This window comes from Nicotiana tabacum, chromosome 8 (genome assembly GCF_000715075.1).
Source record: "Nicotiana tabacum cultivar K326 chromosome 8, ASM71507v2, whole genome shotgun sequence".
Lineage (NCBI taxonomy): Eukaryota > Viridiplantae > Streptophyta > Magnoliopsida > Solanales > Solanaceae > Nicotiana > Nicotiana tabacum.
Genome location: NC_134087.1, coordinates 45,007,864 through 45,027,363, shown reverse-complemented (window position 1 = coordinate 45,027,363; position 19,500 = coordinate 45,007,864). Strand labels below are relative to the sequence as shown.

At 36.7% G+C, this 19,500-nt stretch overlaps 1 protein-coding gene across 1 annotated transcript; it reads right to left on the bottom strand.

Moving 5' to 3' along the window:
• Positions 1 to 8,774: 8,774 nt before the first annotated feature.
• LOC107824262 (syntaxin-22-like) lies at positions 8,775 to 14,921 on the bottom strand. The gene is made up of 7 exons (XM_016651010.2): positions 14,169 to 14,921; positions 12,161 to 12,254; positions 11,811 to 11,950; positions 11,553 to 11,627; positions 10,442 to 10,599; positions 10,268 to 10,368; positions 8,775 to 9,223 (listed from the first exon to the last, which is right to left on the bottom strand). Exons 1-7 carry the CDS (start codon positions 14,354 to 14,356, stop codon positions 9,158 to 9,160), a joined length of 822 nt encoding a protein of 273 aa, XP_016506496.1. The 5' UTR covers positions 14,357 to 14,921; the 3' UTR covers positions 8,775 to 9,157.
• Between the last annotated feature and the right edge of the window lie 4,579 nt (positions 14,922 to 19,500).

The window sequence follows — 19,500 nt, the reverse complement described above, 5'->3', positions numbered from 1 at the left end:
GTCTGTGTGTATACATAGTGCAAGACTTCAAGGAATGTGAGGTTGAGTTATTATACTCTTAATCCAATAATCCATAACCTATTGGAGGTGGTGTATTATGATGCAGAATACACTTGATGGATGGACCTATATGAGTGTGGAATGGAGTGGGGCCGCTCCTATGAAATTTGTGGCAAAATTTCTAGAGCACTGATAAAAATCAGGCGCGTGCATGGCCTATTAGCGCAAATCCGCGATAACAACAGAAATTGTGGGGGTGTAATATGTTGAATAAGATCCATAGCTTACAACAAGAATTTTTGGTTCATAGAAGTTATAAACTTTACGAATTATTCTGTAAGTTAAATCTTGTTTTATCTATATCTGGTTCATAGTCTATAAAATATCAGATGAATTTTATTATACCCGAAACCCAGCAAATTATCTCTCTTTCTTTCTTTCTTTATTTACTATTTTTTATATCCCTTTTGCGATATGTGGGGGATTGTTGAAAAATTAGTGATATATCAAAAGGTAATGTCCATCTTGGTTTGGGAAAACTTTTTTCTTTGAAATATTATTTACATCTACTTATTATTTAGTAAGTTATTTTACAATTAATAGAGTCAAACTAGCCGTTACTAGCCGTTGGAGAAACACCTATATAAACATGGTCTTTGAAGAGCTAAAGACACACTTTCTAATACAACTTTCTGAATCATTTTCTTCTTTCTGCGTGCTGGGTTTCTTTCTTGAGTTTTCCGCTAGTTATGTTCCCAGTTTAATAACTGGAAGAGCTTGTTGAATCTTGGGGGATACGCCTAATTTTATTTATCACTGTGTGGAAGAAATATCTTTAAGGACAGTGTCCTTGATACGCCTCAAGCTAAATCTTATTCTCCATAATCATCAATATCTTTCCAACAGATTCATGATAGAAAATTCATTTATTGTATATGTAAAAGAACTGTGTGTGGCTTGATCCCCTTTAGGATTTGTTTGGGTCACGTAGGCAGCCTGCAACCAAGATGATCAGGTGCAGCCCCTTCTTAGTTAAAAAAAATAATATAATTGAATACTGTATATGTAAAGAACTACGTGTGGGCTTGATCCCCTCTTTACGATTTGTTTTGGGGGTACGTAGGCAGCTTATGATCAAAATGATCTCAGGTGCAGCCCCTTTTTATTCAAAAAAACAAATTGTGTCTATGCTTATAGTTGATGAACACTCCTTACAAAGAAAAGGTTTCTTCTTGTATGTGATAAATAAAAAAAACAAATTGTGTCTATGCTTATAGTTGATGAACACTGTTGCGGAAGTCAAATCTATATAGTGTGAATAAGTCACAACTACTATACCAAAAATTATGACAGCCACCAAATAATAAATAAGACAATAAAGCAACAATAAAGGGAACACCAGAATTTACGAGGTTCGGCTAATTTTGCCTACTCCTCGGACACAACCAATATTTTATTTCACTCCAAAAATACAAGTGAAATAATACTAAAGAGAGAATATACAAATGCCTTAAACAGATGAGAAGGAAAAATGAGAGGTGTGTTTAAATCCTAAACATTAAGCCTTCTTTTATAGGGGGAAAATCCCCCCAACTATTCATTTCCCACCGATGTGGGACAAACATTTCTGCCAACTACTTTAACAAATCTCCACCTTGGCAAAAATTCCACATCTTCAATTTTCTCTCAATAACAAATTTTGATTGTGTCTTCATCTTCAATCTTCAGTTTTCAACAATGTTGATCAAATCCAAACAATGTTGAAACTTGACCGCAGTCACCACCTTTGTCAGCATATCAGCAGGATTCTCCGTAGTATGAATTTTCTTCACCGTGACTCCACCTTCTTCTATGATTTCTCATACGAAATGATACCGAACATCAATGTGCTTCGTCCTTGCATGATAAACTTGGTTCTTCGCTAATTGAATAGCACTTTGACTATCACAAAAAATTGTGATACCTTTTTGTTCAACACCAAGCTCCTTTAGCAATCCTTGAAGCCAAATTGCCTCTTTCACAGCCTCTGTAATAGCCATGTATTCTGCCTCTGTTGTAGACAAAGCAACTGTTGACTGTAAAGTAGACTTCCAACTAACTGGTGCCTTTGCAAAAGTAAACACATAACCAGTAGTTGATCTTCGTTTGTCCAGATCACCCGCAAAATCTGAGTTACAATATCCAACTACAGACTGATTGTCTTCCTGCTCAAAAACTAACCCGACATCTACAGTATTATGAATATACCGTAGAATCCACTTCACAGCTTGTCAATGCTCCTTCCCTGGATTGTGCATATATCTGCTAATAACTCCAACAGCTTGTGAAATGTTAGGCCTTGTGCAAACCATTGCATACATCAAGCTACCAACAGCATTTGCGTATGGTACCTTTGACATATACTCTCGTTCAGCTTCATCCATTGGCGACATAATAGTACTTAGCTTAAAATGGGATGCAAGTGGAGTACTAACTGGCTTAGGCTTGTCATCTATGCCAAAACGTTGAAGTACTCTCTTCAAATATTCCTTTTAAGATAAACAGAGTTTCTTTGAACGTCTATCTCTAATTATCTCCATGCCAAGAATTTTCTTTGCCTCACCCAAATCCTTCATCTCGAACTCCTTCTTCAGTTGAATCTTCAACTTATCAATTTCTTCCGAATTCTTGGAAGCTATCAACATATCATCAACATATAGGAGAAGATATACAAAGGAAGCATCTTTAAGCTTGCGCAAATACACACAATGATCGTATTTTCTTCTCTTGTATCCTTGCCGCAACATAAACTCGTCAAATCGCTTGTACCATTGTCTAGAAGATTGTTTCAATCCGTACAATGATTTTTCAAGTTTGCACACCATATTTTCTTTTCCAGCAACTTTGAATCCTTCTGGATGAGTCATGTAGATTTCCTCCTCCAAGTTTCCATGTAAAAATGCAGTTTTTACATCCATCTGAACTAGTTCCAAATCCAATTGTGCTACCAAAGCCAACATAATTCTAATGGAGGAATGTTTTACAACTGGAGAAAATACTTCATTGTAATCAATTCCCTCCTTTTGAGCATATCCTTTGGCCACCAATCTTGCTTTGTAGCGAACATCTACTTGGTTAGGAAATCCTTCTTTCTTTGCAAATACCCATTTGCACCCAATTGCTTTCTTTCCCTTCGGGAGATTGGCCAATCTCCATGTATGATTCTGATGAAGGGACTGTATTTCATCATTCATGGCAATCCTCCACTTATCTTCTTCTAAACTTTGGACTGCGTCTTTATAAGTGGTAGGAACATCATCAGCTACAATTGAGGTTGCACAAGCAACCGTCTCTATGAGACGAACAGGTTTCGTTATTGTTCTTTTTGGCCTGCTGGTTGCTATTGATTCAAGTTGTTATTGAGGTTCCTGAGTTGGAATCCCTCTACTGGCTCTCCTTCCAGAGGGTAATCTTCATTTGTTTCCTCCTCTGCTTCTTGTGTAGGAAAAATAAATTTTCCCTCAAACTCCACCTGCTTAGAAGCACCTTTATTTTGTTTGGTATCTTCTGTTACCTTATTTACCATAGCAGATTCATCAAAGGTAACATCCCTGCTGAATATTACTTTATTTGTCATAGGACACCATAAGCGATATCCTTTGACTCCAGAAGTAATTCCCATAAAAATAGCCTTCTTTGCCCTTGGATCCAATTTTGACTCCATCACATGATAATATGCAGTTGAGCCAAACACGTGCAAAGAGTCATAATCTACAGCAGGCTTTCCATACCATTTTTCAAATGGTGTCTTGCCATCAATAGCAGCAGATGGTAAGCGATTAATGAGGTGGCATGCATATGTAACTGCCTCAGCCCAAAATTCTTTGCCCAAGCCAGCATTGGACAACATACACCGTACCTTCTCCAGCAAGGTCCGATTTATACGTTCAGCCACTCCATTCTATTGTGGTGTATGTCTGACAGTGAAGTGTCGGACGATGCCATCATTTTGACAGACCTTATTGAAATGATCATTTTTGTATTCACCTCCATTGTCTGTGCGAATACACTTGATCCTCTTGCCTGTTTGATTCTCCACCATCGTCTTCCATTTGAGAAAAATTCTCAGCACTTCATCTTTGTTTTTCATTGTATACACCCACACTCTTCGAGAAAAATCATCAACAAAGGTTACAAAATAGTGCTTCCCACCCAATGAAGGTATTTTGGAAGGACCCCAAACATCAGAGTGTACATAATCCAAAATGCCTTTAGTATTATGGATCGTTGTACCAAATTTAACCCTTGTATGTTTTCCTTTGACACAATGCTCACAAAACTCCAAGTTGCAAGCCTTTACTCCTTTTAACAATCCTTGATTTGATAGAGTTTTCAAGGATTTTCCTTCAGCATGTCCCAAGCGCATGTGCCATAGCTTGGTTGCTTCTGCCTCTTTGTCGTCACTGGATCTCACTGTCGTTGTCCCAATAACTGTACTGCCATGATAACGGTACATATTATTATTCTTCCGATTAGCCTTCATTACCACTAGTGCACCGGAGCATACTCTCATCACTCCATTTTCTGCAATGATTTTGAACCCTTTTGATTCTAGGGCTCCCACAGAGATGAGATTCTTCTTCAAATCCGGTACATATCGAACATCTGTCAATGTTCTGATCATTCCATCATGGTTCCTTAATCGTATTGAACCAATTCCATATGAGGTAAGAGGGCTGTTATCCGCTGTGTGGATGACTCCATATTCTTCTTCTTGAAATTCCACAAACCAGTCCCTGTTGGGACACATATGATGGCTACAAGCTGAGTCCATCAACCATATGTCTGATGATGTTAATGACTCTGTTGTAACTAATGAGAAGTCTGAATCATCACAATCAGCTACATTTGAATCCATAATGGCCTTTCCATTATTATATTTGGCCTTATTCTTCAACTTCGGACAGTCTTTCTTCCAGTGCCCTTTTTCTCGACAAAAGGCACATTCATCTTTGCTGGGTCTGGATCTTGACTTGGATCTTCCCTTCTTTGTCCTCGTTTGATTTTGAGGACGACCCTCACAAATAGTGTTTCTCCTTCTCCGCCCTTCTGTTTTTCTCGTTTTCTTTGTTCATAGCTGTACAAAGCCGAACAAACTTCTCTGAGAGAAACTTCGTCATTTCCATGGAGTAGAGTAGTTTCAAGGTGCTCGTACTCATCAGGAAGTGACGCCAACAACATTAAGGCCAAGTCACCATCATCATAAGTTGTATCCATATTTTGCAAATTTGTGACCAACTTATTGAAACTGGTATATGTTCATTCATCGTGGTACCAGGAACATAGGTGAAGTGAAACAGTCTCTTCTTCATGTACAATTTATTTTGACTATTTTTCTTCAAAAATTTATGCTCAAGTGCTTTCCATAATTTACTTGCAGAAGTTTCCTTTGTGTATGGATATTTCTGCTCTCTAGCAAGGTAGGATCGAATGGTACCGCAAGCAACACGGTTGATAATTCTCCAATCTTCTTCTCCAATAACATCTGGTTTCTTTTCTTCAATGGCCAGATCTAGCCCTTGTTGAAAAAGGACATCTAGAACCTCGCCTTGCCACATCCCAAAATGTCCGGACCCGTCAAATATTTCTACCGCAAATTTCGCATTTGACACAATTCTTGTCATAAGCGAAGATGCCAATGATGACGTGTTGTTGACACTTGATGTAGATTCTTCTTGTTTATTGTCTCCCATATTTGACACAAATATTATTTAATAGCTGACGACACAAATCAAGATTATTTCCTTTCTGATGTAGAAGATCAGACTAAGCTGCAACCACAGAGCATACTCAGACAGAACCTTGACTCAGTTACCAAGATAAATCTTTTCTGATGTGGAAGATCAGACTATGCTGCAACCACAGAGCATACTTAGACAGTACCTTGGCTCTGATACCAATTGTTGCGGAAGTCAAATGTATATAGTGTGAATAAGTCACAACTACTATACCAAAAATTACGACAGCCACCAAATAATAAATAAGACAATAAAGCAACAATAAAGGGAACACCAGAATTTACGAGGTTCGGCTAATTTTGCCTACTCCTCGGACACAACCAATATTTTATTTCACTCCAAAAATACAAGTGAAATAATACTAAAGAGAGAAGATACAAATGCCTTAAACAGATAAGAAGGTAAAATGAGAGGTGTGTTTAAATCCTAAACATTAAGCCTTCTTTTATAGGGAGAAAATCCTCCCAACTATTCATTTCCACCGATGTGGGACAAACATTTCTGCCAACTACTTTAACAAACACTCCTTACAAAGAAAAGGTTTCTTCTTGTATGTGATTTTTGGATATCGCTTATTGGCACCAGTTTTGTAGTACATGTCTCAGTATTGGTGTATTTGTATTACTGATTGTTTTTTAAGCCAAAAATGACTAATTCCTTTGTGAAGTTGTGATCATCTAGTCTTATTGCTTTGGGTTTAATTATACCCCTACCCTCTTTAAATTGAATCATTTCTTGTAAAGATTTGCTGTTTTGTTAATCAGCAGATAGACCTGCTTCTTTGTATTTTTTGCTTTGGCATTATTATAAGTAGTTGACTTGTTCAGCTATTATGAATTGATAGAGTTGTATTTGCTGTTACTTTTATGTATGCTATTGTATCAGTACGTGTTATCATTGTTGCATCTATTTGGTATTCTGGTAACACAGCTTGTGATGAGTGATGACTTGAAAAAGTCGTAAGTAGCTTTAAGAAAAGCTACAGGTGTCCCTCTTGTGAATTGACCATATTCGTGAGATGTTAGGTGACCTACAGCAGTTACTGCTACTGGTTCCTTCACTTCTTGAAATTTTTGCTTTTTTCCTTCTCAATAATTTTTTGCTTTAAACAACTCTATTTAAGTATTGCCGCATTTGTTTTCTGTTGAATAATTTGTACACCAGAACTCTCGTTTCGGTTTTTATTTCTTGTATGAAATCTGACTATTCGTTGCCTCTGCCATGAAAATTTGTAACGTCCGGTGTACATTTCCAGTTTGTGCATGACATACAGTCAAACCTTTCTATAATAATCTCATTTGTTCCAGAAATTTTTGGTTGTTATAGAGAACGTATATTATAACATAGCATGGAAATTGGTTCCAAGAAAAAACTTAGCTTTTATAATGAATGGTTGTTATATAACGATATTATTATAGAGATGTCTGATCGTATAACAATTGATTCTAGGAAGACTTGTCTAAAGATGGGATCTAGATCTAACTGAACCTGTAGAATCTATTTCCATTTATATGTTGCCCTTTTATTTGAATTCTGGGAGAGGAGGTGACAACTTGGAGATTCCATGCAAAGGAACGTAACCTCATGTACCCAAGAGGATTAGTTATTGAAATATGTTAGTAAATAGTAACAAGTAATTACCCAGATATACTAAATTCGAATTCCAGCTATAACATTTTGGTGTTACAATAAAGAGTAAGGCAGATTGATTATAACGTTTGCAGATACATATTTCAAAAACTTTCTAGGCTAAGACATGGCTCTGGCTGGAACATTTTCTTGTTTAGTTTGATCAATTACTTTAGATTCAACAGACCAACAATCTCAAGATCAGCGGATTTGAGGAGCATAGTATACCCAAGTTGTACATCCTAGTACTACCTTAGAATTTTAATTAGTTACTCCCTTTAACTGGTACGCATATATCCAAGCAATTACGATATTTTCCAGTACAAATACCTTTGGGAAGTGATAACTGAAAAACAACTCCCAAGTAAAAAGTTTTGGCTTAGGCTGCAACTTTTTGAAAACTACCTCGGAACAGAACTAGAAGTACAAACCTACCACACAAGATTTATAGCATGTTTGGCCAAGCTTTTTCCGATCCTTTCTATGACCCATGGTCCGGAAATGAACTTATTGTCTCTTCGTCTCTTGCCTTCGAATTGGATATTCCGATGAAAGCAGATTCTCTTTCCGTCCCTTGTCATCGAGAGGAAGAGTCGCTATCTATCTATCCATATACGTATCAACAAATGTGGTTCCAGGGATCGGTCGATTGCCCCTCACCAGCAGATAGAGGAGGAGAAAGGAATGATGTCCCGGCCTGGGCTGGACACCTATCAGCCAACTATTCCATTTTGGAATGGAAAGAAGAAAGGATGGGTACGACATTACTGGAATTCCTTTTTGGCGATCTAAATCATCGTATGTAAGATAGCGCGTAGTATTTCGCTAAGAACCAAGACTCACGATCTACTAAGCTTTATATTGATTCAAATCCAATCGTGACAGACAGAATTTTACTACACGAGTAGTACACGCATGTGTTAAACATATAGATGAAGTCACTTCAAAACGAACCGCCTATGAGCTAAAACTTGACACTTAGATAGAGGAGGAAGTAGAAAGAAAATCATCTTTATATGCTATTATTTGGGCCAAAAGTGCCTTTTTTGGGCCAAAAGCACTTTTGGCAAAAAAATTAAGGTGTTTGGCCAAGCTTTTAGAAGAAAAATAAGTGCTTTTGAGGAGAAACAGAAAAAAGTAACTTCTTTCCAAAAGCACTTTTCTGAGAAGCACTTTTGAGAAAAATACATTTAGAAGCAGTTTTCAAAAGCTTGGCCAAACACTAATTACTGCACAAAAGTACTTTTCAAATTAATTAGTCAAACACAAACTACTTCTCACAAAAAGCACTTTTTAAAAAAAATACTTTTGAAAAAAGCACTTCTCAAAATAAGCTGAAGCTTGGCCAAACGGGCTATTAGACAGGCAAAAAACAAACAAGACAAATTATTTATTCACCATAATAGCATCATAAAGAATAAAACGTCATATGCTTTTGTCAAATAATAGAATGCAAGTAGAAAAGCAGACCCTCCAAAGAATCAATTTTTATTGACACACCTGCCAGGCCATAGTGCCATTACAAGGCAGCAACACACCAAGCACCAAATTTACAATATTGAACACAAACCCCGCCTCCCCCTCCCCCAGAGCAAACAACACTTCGTTTGACAGTAAACTTTCTCGTATGACCAAAAGATTTGAGGCAGCACAATTGAACGCAGGTATGCCTGCAAACAACTTGAGTCACAAAGATCACTCCACTGCTGAACAGAGTTTAGTATCCCTCTCTATATCTCAAAATCTTCAAATCAGGCTGCAAGTACTATGATAACAATAAGGAGCACAATTCCAAATATCACCAGGAGTAAGCAGGTCTGCAGAAAGTACAATATGTCAGGAAATCATAAAGACAATAACTTGTTTAGTTTGAGGAAAATAAGGTGGAAAAATAATACTTATGCGCACAAAGTGAGAGGGAAGCAGAATCACCAAATTTGAATTCAAAGATATCAAGTAAGGATGATGTAAAAGTGGAGTGACTGTGCGATTAAATAATAAAAGCTTCACAAAAGAAGTTGAAATTTTATCAAATTCCTGCACTTCACAGGCTTGTAATGTTGCGTTCACTTCCAATTCGGTTAATGACAAAAACGATTTAGCTCTGCAACTTTCTTGGTTTAACCAGGGGCGAAGCTATTTTGGTTGAAGGGTGGTCACTGACCACCCTTCGCAGAAAAATTATACTACGTATAAGGTAAAATATTACTTGTTATTGATTAAAACTAGATTTTGAACACATTTGAATAGCCCACTAGCAAATTTGAACACCCTTATTAAATTTTCTGGCTTCGCGCACTGCCCCCCTCCCCCCCCCCTCATGCAACCCCGAGAAGCTAAATACATGATCTGACTTGTTACATAACAAAATAATGATAAAATTTCAAAGTCGACCACTGTCTGAGTGGTCTTGTTCAATATATACCTTTTTTACATTTAAACCACCAGAGTGTTTATAATAAAATTCCTCAAAAATCACAAAAACCTTTATCAAGTAAAGCACTGAAAGAAATACTACTCCTTCTATCCCAAAAAGAATATCAATGTACAAGATATGAGGGTCAATACACTAATTTTTGGAAAGACATATATTTCAAACTTTTTTATAAATAAAACTACATACTTAGAGAGTACAAAAATGGTACTATAGATTACATTTTCTTGGTCAACGAGACTTCTAAATTAGTTGAAAAAATCTTAGTAAAAGAAAAAATTATTATGCTCCAAACAAATAGTAGTGCCATTTTTTGGGGAAGGAAAGAGTAACAGACAGGCCTCACACTAAAGTACAGCATATTCAAGCATGTCAAACCCAGACTTTTATCTTCTGGATAAAAAAGTGTGAGATGTATTAGATTTACCAGAGACGAATTTGATCTTTGGGTCTTAGCAGCTTTAGCAAGTTGTGATCTCCCTTGTGCAGTTGCAGCATGAGAATTCTCAATGTTGGAACCAATATCATCTGCAAAAGAATTGCAAACATCAAATGTGTTCGCCTTGGTACCTGAATGTTAAGATGAAGGAGAGCAATTTACCGATCATGGCTCCTTGTTCGTGAACAAGCACGGCAAGATCCTTAAAAATCTCATTCACTTCACCTATCTGTTGTTGTACTTCTTGTATTCCCTGCTCTCGTTCCTCTATAATAGCTTCATTAAAGGAAATTTCATTGTCCAAAAGCAAAACCTCCTGTCTGCAGCACATGTACATGGAGGATAAAACAGAAACTAAGAATCACCAAGCCCAAATATATATACAAATATATACATACACATATGTGTATATATGTATGTATGTATCTGTATGTATGTATGTATGTATATGTATATATGTGTGTATATATATATGTGTGTGTATATATATATATATATATTGCGCATGTATGTATGTATTAACGAGGTAAAATCATTGATCTTATATGACATTTGCATCACAAGCATACTTTCATTTGAGGTGTCTGAGATCAAGAAATTGTAACTTCAGCAGATGAAAAAATTGGAAGTTTAACTCTGTTGTCATGTAAGCACATAACTCTGCATGTCAGTGCCCATTTTAAGGGTGAATTACAGTTATCTCCTCTGACTTCTATTCATTAATGAATATGACAAATTTAATCCTTTGAATCCTGCAGATGTCAAAATAATCATAGCCTGTCTTCTCACAAAAAGTATAGGAGTCACATTCACATTCCGGCTAACAAATGATAACAAGCCCACAATTGGAAAAACGTCATAATTACATTAACATCAGCGTGTCTTTAGTGCATTTACAAAAGAGTTAGTTTTGTTTCAGAAGAACCTGAGTTCGACTTAATCGTGTGCAGCAGCTCTTTTGGACAATTTGTCTTGGCAGAAAACCAACACTAAGAAAATTTACACCACTTTACACCGTGTTGCACAATGTAAATTACCAAAAATCACAACCCCTAATCCCAAACATTGAAATGATTTCTACACACACCAAAAAATCCTCCATCTAATTTACACTAGACCATATGTCAACTTGAGTCCAATTTCACTTCCTTGTGCATCAAAAACTTGACAGCAAACTGGCTGGTGAACTTTTAGCAATTAATTGGACCATCACCACAACAACAATAATAATGATTAAGAGCAAGCATGAAGGAGTAAGAAAATCAGACTTTACCTTCTAGATTCCACAAGGAGAGATCGCTGTTCTGGACCTTTATCTGAAGTAACATCTATCTCACCGTCCGTGTAACTGTTTACCAAAAGATGATGAACTAGAAATGAGAGGTGAAAAAAAAATGAAGGTACAAAGTTTTATTTCACAATATCAAAGAGCAAGATCAGTTATCGAGATATAAGTTTCTTTTAATGTACTTTTTCATATTCCTAGCTTGGTTACTACATGAAAATTCCAGTAAATATAACCATCACTTACATAGAAGGTTGAACTGCTTGGGGAACAAAAGGTGTATATGCTGTCTCCCTTTCAGCTGCAAGGCGTTGAGCTTTCTGAAACTCCTTTAATACAGCTTGAAAATCTTTAGCAAGTTTAGCATCTGTAATTTTCTTGCTAGCCTGAGTGCAACAATAAAACGAATTCACTTATAAGCAAAAGAGAGAAGTCTGACAGAAGAAGAGCGACAAATACACATAAGGCTAGCAAATGTTTAAAATATGGATATTTGTGAAGAGAGGAGATGAATAAATGTTTTGCACTTACATATCAAAGTGCAGACCCACCAAGACAAACACAGAGAAATAAGGAGAGCACTTCTTGAAACTTACACTGACTTCAACTCGATGATCTGTTTCGCTGGCTTGTTTAAGTTTTGCAGATGTATCTTTCACTAATTGCCCAATATGCAGCCTTGTTTTGTGCCTGCACTTGAGAAATCAGCACAAGTACCAAATAATTTTGATTTGTTTTTTGTATTCCAATGATAAACATTATGGAACTACAACCTAAAAGGTAACCACCTTTCATCTCATCAATACACTATAATTGTTACAGCAGCACTAAGTTCGGATCACAAACATTGGACTGCAAAGCTAGTATGTATTATCCGCTTAATAATGATTGAACGCATAATAGTAGACTCCAAACATCAATTAATTGCATTAATCCCACCTCTCAGTGCTTCTTTTTCCTTGTTACCAACCCATAACTTAGTCCTCTACTCACCCTGGAAAACTTGCGAGGTATATTCACCCTGTTTAATCTAAAGGAATTTGTTTGCAAACCTCGCTGGGGTATCCCGCCTATTCACCCAATTACAGAAATGATTTCTGAAAGGAGACTGCTAGGACAAAAAGCACATATGCAAAATATGAAACAATTATTCAGATCAGCTAATAGCAGCAAATAATAGCATTTTTATTGCTGTTAGAGATATTCAATCTTAACACGGTTAATGGATTTTGTAGAGACACAGTTTAACTATTATTGTTATTTTTTTATTTTTTTTGATGAAGTAAGATGATTCGTTGATGGCATCCAGAAGATGCAGAAATACAAAAGAGGCCAGTGTTAGCTCCATTAACTATTATTGTTATTATCCTTCTAAGAAAAATTATTTTGTTATTGTAGCTACGGGCAAATCATTTGTTGCTGCTTAAATTAATTACCCAACTTGCATGCTTTACTGGAGTGAAGCACATCTGCCACTTTCGGAGCAACATGGCCCCTTAATGATTTGTATGTTTTCATGCTTTTTCAACTCAAAACTTCTTTTTGTACTATCTCTCAGAACAGAAAGCATTTTGTTCATCTTTCTTTTTAGAGGTTGACATTGTCATTTATCATTAGAAGTGTATCCAACACCTGCAAATTGTTCTACGCAATTTTTCTTGATGAAAACCGAAGATAGAGGCCCATCACTTCTATGTATAGTAAGTTCATCATTCTCGTATATACTCTTAAACTCCATAGCTTCAGCCCATCTTCTCCAGATACTACTGGGACTGGGATTGAGCTTTTCTGTTAATGGAGGTTACGAACTAGAGAGGATGAAGAAGAGAGCGTATGCTGTAAGCTGAAATGTAATTGGGAAAAATGAATAACTACTTCTCATTAATCATCCAAGTAGTACATATGTACACTGCCAGCTGAACTCATTAACCGACTAACTAATTCTGTTAATAATTAACTGATCCTACCCTGACTACAGTTAACTTCTAACTATGGTTATCCTAGTCATCATGTAATGCCACTCTCAACATATACCAGGTTTGTTCTTTGCTCTTCTCCTACTCAAAGCTCCAAAACTCTCCTTCCGGGCTGTATATTTCTCAAGCCAAGATAGCCCTTCATAAATTTTCCCAGATAAGTGTGACACTGCCATTTTTTTTTTTTTGACTATTTTATTGACTGCCATTTGGCATGCACGTAAGATATTTTAGACAAGTTGCTTTGAACTATATAATGTCAAGCATATAGCTGCCTCTCTGCAGAAGCTGATAAATAAATTCATCTTATATCACACTAAATTCCCAAATAAGCCAATGAAGACTAAATCGCCAGCAAAATAGCACTAAAGGAGTATCATTTTGACTAATTTTATCTCAAAAAACAAAAAGGTTGCAATTGAAGAACGTCATAACAAAAGAAGCATCCAGTAAACTCGTAAAAATCCAATTCTATTTTTTGACGTACACACTTGCAAAGAATTCTTAAAAAGGCTAATAAGCCCAAAATTCAACGTTAAGGGTACCTCAATTATCAAAATCTTATCAAAATCATGGAACAAAAAACTTAATTTAATCAAAATGTTAACGAAATATCGAAAGAACTCACAACTTGTCGCGTAATTCGGGGGTATCCTTAGGTGTACCTAGGGTATTAACCAGCCTCTGAAACGTGGAGACGGCGGTGTTTATCTGGAATATTCCTGAGGCCACGGCTTGGGTCGGGTCTTGCTTCTCATTCACATAGCCACGACGGGAACCCAATGATCGACCCGATTCTAGATCTTGAAAGCTCATCTCTTTCTCTTATTTCTTCGAATTGTGATCAAAATTCGCCTCAAAATTCAGAATCCAAACCTAAAGGTAAATGTTTCAAAAGGAAAAAAAACTGGATTACAATAGTAATATGAAAACCCTAGAATTTGGGGTTTGGAGAATTTTGTCCGGGAAAATTATAAGTTAGTTATAGCAATAGTTATTGAATGCTATATTGGATGTCCATAACTTATCTTCTACCTTCATGTTTACTTTTTATGCCTATAAAAGATCATATAATTGTAATGGAAAGATACACCAAAGTGAAAGAAGAAAACACTTCTTCCTTCTTCCTATCTTTTCTTATTTATATTTTACTGCATTGCTTTTATTTTATAACATGTAGTAGTTATTTGGTAGGTAAAAAGGGTGGAAAATTGCGCCAAAATTTGAGAAATTGGGCGAAAATGGAGGAAGGAATTGGAGAATAGAATGATGTTAATATTTTATCATTTGAAGAGAGAGCGATGGGATTGTGCGACACGTTCAAGTGGACTACAACTTTAGAATACCAATAATTAGTAAACTAGTTGTGCTATTTGTATTTTGGTCTTTGGATTATGCAAATATTAATTTATAGTCTTTGAAAATACTAATGATTTTTCACGTTTCGTAAGAGATCATTGATTTTTCAGCAAGTTATATTACCATTACAACGTGGGGATTAAAGTACTAAAATTAAATAATACTAATGAAATTATTTAAAGGAATTGAGTTCATCTTGGGCCGCCGGGATAGAATGGGTCAGTTAGTCTATGCGGCCCAAATCTATATGTATGACCTATCTCTCGAAAAATTGCATGGCATGTCCCTCAACTTTAAAAACGAGATTGGTTTTTATTTAAGCGAAACGTTTCAATTTCTTCAATTTTTGAAGCTTGAAATTGTTAGAGAAGATTTCGTAACTAGGCAATGTAAAAAACAAAATTGCAGATTTTAAGTAATAAAATGAATATTTCAATTGTAGCCATGAAAAAATTAATATCTTAGCAAACCCCTGCCAAAAATGGAACCTTCATTTTTTTAAGCCTAAAATCTCGCCATAACAACTTTTTTATTCTCAATCCCTATATCAACATGATGCATCCATTCCAAAAAATTTCCTAAATATATGAAAGTTAATTAATGCTAACTACATTCATTTCATTAACTTATTTTCTCTCTTCACAAACATTATTTCTTCCTTTTAGATAATCATCAAAAGTTAGAAGAAAAAAAACATAAGGGACTAGCTTTGCAGTAGCATAAATAATACAATATATAAATTAAATATACCAACTATTTATATATAATATAAGTATGTGTCTTCAAACCTACCCGAAAAAAATATTGTTGCATTAATTATACAATCAATATAATTGTTAGACACACATCTAATAACATTTCATTGTAAAACTAATCCACGAAATATACCTATTATATACATAGTATATATATTAAATATTAAACATACGATATACAATGTATAATATACGTATAAACAATATATACATATACATATACATATATATTTCATTAAACAATATATATGACATATTGATGAAATAAATATATTATATTAAAGGTATATCTTGGAGAAAAAAATAAAATTATGCAGTATAAAATTAAACATTGGACAAAATACAAGAAGTTCCCATGATTGCTTCTTTTCAGTATCTCTAAGATATTTGGGTGGGTATTTATTTATGGAAGTGAAAAAAAGATTATGAAATGCGGATTGATTTAGATTGTGTATGAGAGAATAATGAATAAGGGACTTTTTCTTAGAGCACCTATTCAGAATCAAAATTCAAAGAAAATAGCAAGTTTAGATTAATGATGAGAGAGAATATTCTAATTAATTAATGTGGTTCAATAATCCCTTGAATTGTGGTTAGTGTTTACATTTTAAAAATTAAATGCCATGTAAAGAATCTTAAAAAGTGCTTTAACTGTAAATAAATGTGCTATTTTTAAAATAAAACAAAAGTAATACTATTTATATAAAAACTCTTTACAAAGGGACTAACAGTGTTAAAATCTCAAATTGTTATTTGATAGTGAAAAGTAGAAGTGTCACGACCCAATCCCCAAACCCGGTCGTGATGACGCCTCTCGTGAAGACAAGGCCAGCTAGACCAAAACGGAACACCTCTTTTAAACAGTTAATCATCATAAACAGTGATAACACATAATATAATGCTCATAAATTGCGGAATTTAACGATAATAACCGCAGGAACCATCCCGACACAGCCCAAACCGGGGTGTCACAAGTCATGAGCTACTATAGAATCTGCTATAGGTCTACAAGTACGGAATCCGATACAACAGTCTGAAGAAAACATAAATGATAGAGGATAAGAGAGACAAGGGGTTGCGGACGTCAACAACTACCTCGTAACTCCAAATCACTGCCTAGCCTGGAAAGAATCAGCGCTCAGGTGCAGACTCTGCTATACCTGAATCTGCACACACGGTGCAGGGAGTAATGTGAGTACTCCGACTCAGTGAGTAATAATTAAAAATAATGGCTGAAAGTATGAAAACACGTAAAGGCACAAAGCAATTCCATATCAAGCAGTAAAATCACTTAAAGCAGTAAATCAGTGAAGAAATCAAATGATATTCCTTTTTAAAACAAGTAATTCAACAGGTAATTAACAAGTAGAAATCTGCCCCTCGGGCATAGTATCAATCGCTCAGCATAGTATCAGCCCATCGGGCTCACTCTCAGTACAGTATCAGCCCCTCGGGCTACCTCACAATCACTCAGCATAATGGTCAGCCATTGTTACCTGACCAAATTGCATCATACAGTGTCACTGTTACCACTGTTTCAAATCACATGGGTACCCGCACTCACTGTGGGTGTGCAGACTCCGGAGGGGCCCCTTACGGCCCAAGCGCTATATCAAGCCACCTCGTGGCATCATCACTCAGCATATCCTCACATCACTCAAGCCACCGCATGGTATAAATAGTATCTCAGGCCCTCGACCTCATATCACTCAGCATATCCTCACATATGGCCCTCGGCCTCACTCAGTCTAGAAATCATCATAAGCCCCTTGGGCATTAGTAAAACAGTAGTTCTCAGCCCAAAACATGATGTAGAAATATCATTTAAGTTTCAAATCTGAGTAAAAGTGGCTGAATTTGTAAAACAGTAGATATCAACAGGATTGAGTTCAAATAATAAGTCAAGCAGTGAGGAAAACAGTGATAAAAATCCCCGAAGGGTTCAAATAGTTGGCACGAAGCCCAAATATGGCAATCAGCCCAAATTATGATGATAACAAATGAATTTAAGTCAAATATTCAGTAAAGTCATCAATCGGGATGGACCAAGTCACAATCCCCAGTAGTGAAAGACCCCACGCTCATCATCCAACGCGTATCTTGCCTCAATATAGCACTACGATGTGCAATCCGGGGTTTCAAACCCTCAGGACATCATTTACAACCATTACTCACCTTGAACTGGCTAATTCTCTAGCTCGCGACGCCTTTGCCCCTCGAATTGGCCTCCACGCGCGTCGAATCTATCCAAAATCAGAACGAATACGTCACAATATGCTAAGGGAACAAAGCCCAAGCGAAAATATTCGAAAAATATCAAAAATCTCGAAATTAGCAAAACCCGAGCCCCGGGCCCACGTCTCGAAATCGGGTAAAATTTATATTTTCAGAATCCTCATACCCTCACGAGTCTAACCATACCAAAATTATCCAATTCCGATACCATTTGGTCCTTCAAATCATCATTTTATATTTTTGAAAGGTTTCACAATTTTCTTCCCAAATTCCATCTCAAATCACGAATTAAATGATGAATTCAGTGATAGATTCATGTATTCTAGCCAAATTTGAGTTAAAATCACTTACCCCAATGAATTTCTTGAAAAACCTTCGAAAAATCACCAAAATCCGAGCTCTCTAGGTCAAAATATTAAATAAAACCCAAAACCTCATATTTATAGGTACCCCTCAGGTTTCAGCTCACGCGGTCCGCGCAAAGGCAACGCGCGGCCGCACAGGCCTCCCTCTGCAGTGACAGGCTTTAGTATTTTGGCCATAACGTTTGCTACAGATGTCCACATTGCGATATCTTTACCTTTCTGGAAACTAGACACGAAGGGCTACAACTTTCGTTTTTAAATCACCTCATAATTCCTTGTAGATCAAAAGTTATGAGCTTCCGAAGTAGGACCAGCGGATCGTTCCCCACCGCGGCCGCACACCACTTTGTGTAGTCCGCATGACACCTACCGCGGCCGCACACCACTTTGTACGGTCCGCACAGCACTCAACGCGGGCGCACCTATTTTTGTGCGGACCGCATGGGTAAGTTCTGGGGCCTGCAACCCCTGTAGGCCTGCTACAACTATGATTTTTGCACTAAAACATCCCGAAACCTACCCGGAACTCCCGGACTTCAAACCAATTGTACCAACACCTCTCATGACATCGGTCAAACTTGCTCAAAACTTCGGAACGCCCACAACAACATCAAATCACCAATTTAACATAGGATTCAGGCCTAAGAACTCCAAGAACTCTTAAATTATACTTTCGATCAAAAGGTCTATCAAATCTCGTCCGAATGACCTGAAATTTTGCACACACATCCCAAATGACACAATAAAGCTACTGCAACTCTCGGAATTCTATTCCGACCCCTATATCAAAATCTCTCCTATCAACCGGAATTTGCCAAAATATCAATTTCGCCAATTCAAGCCTAAATCTTCTTTACAACTCCAAAACTCATTCCGATCGCGCTCTTGAGTCACAAATCACCTCCCGAAGCTAACGAACCATCGAAACTCACTTCCGAGCCTTCTAACACATAAGTCAATATCTGGTTGACTTTTTCCAACTTAAACCTTCTTAAAAGAGACTAAGTGTCTCATTTCTTACCAAATCGTCTCCGAACTCAAACTAATAAACTCAATCACATAAAACACGGATAAAGAAGCGTAAAGAAGCTGAAATGGGGGAAACGGAGCGGTAACACATGAGACGACTGGCCGGGTCGTCACATCCTCCCCAACTTAAACAAGCGTTCGTCCTCGAACGAGTTAAGAAACATACTAGAAGCCTCAAACAGATGAGGATATCTGCTCCGTATCTCCCGCTCGGTCT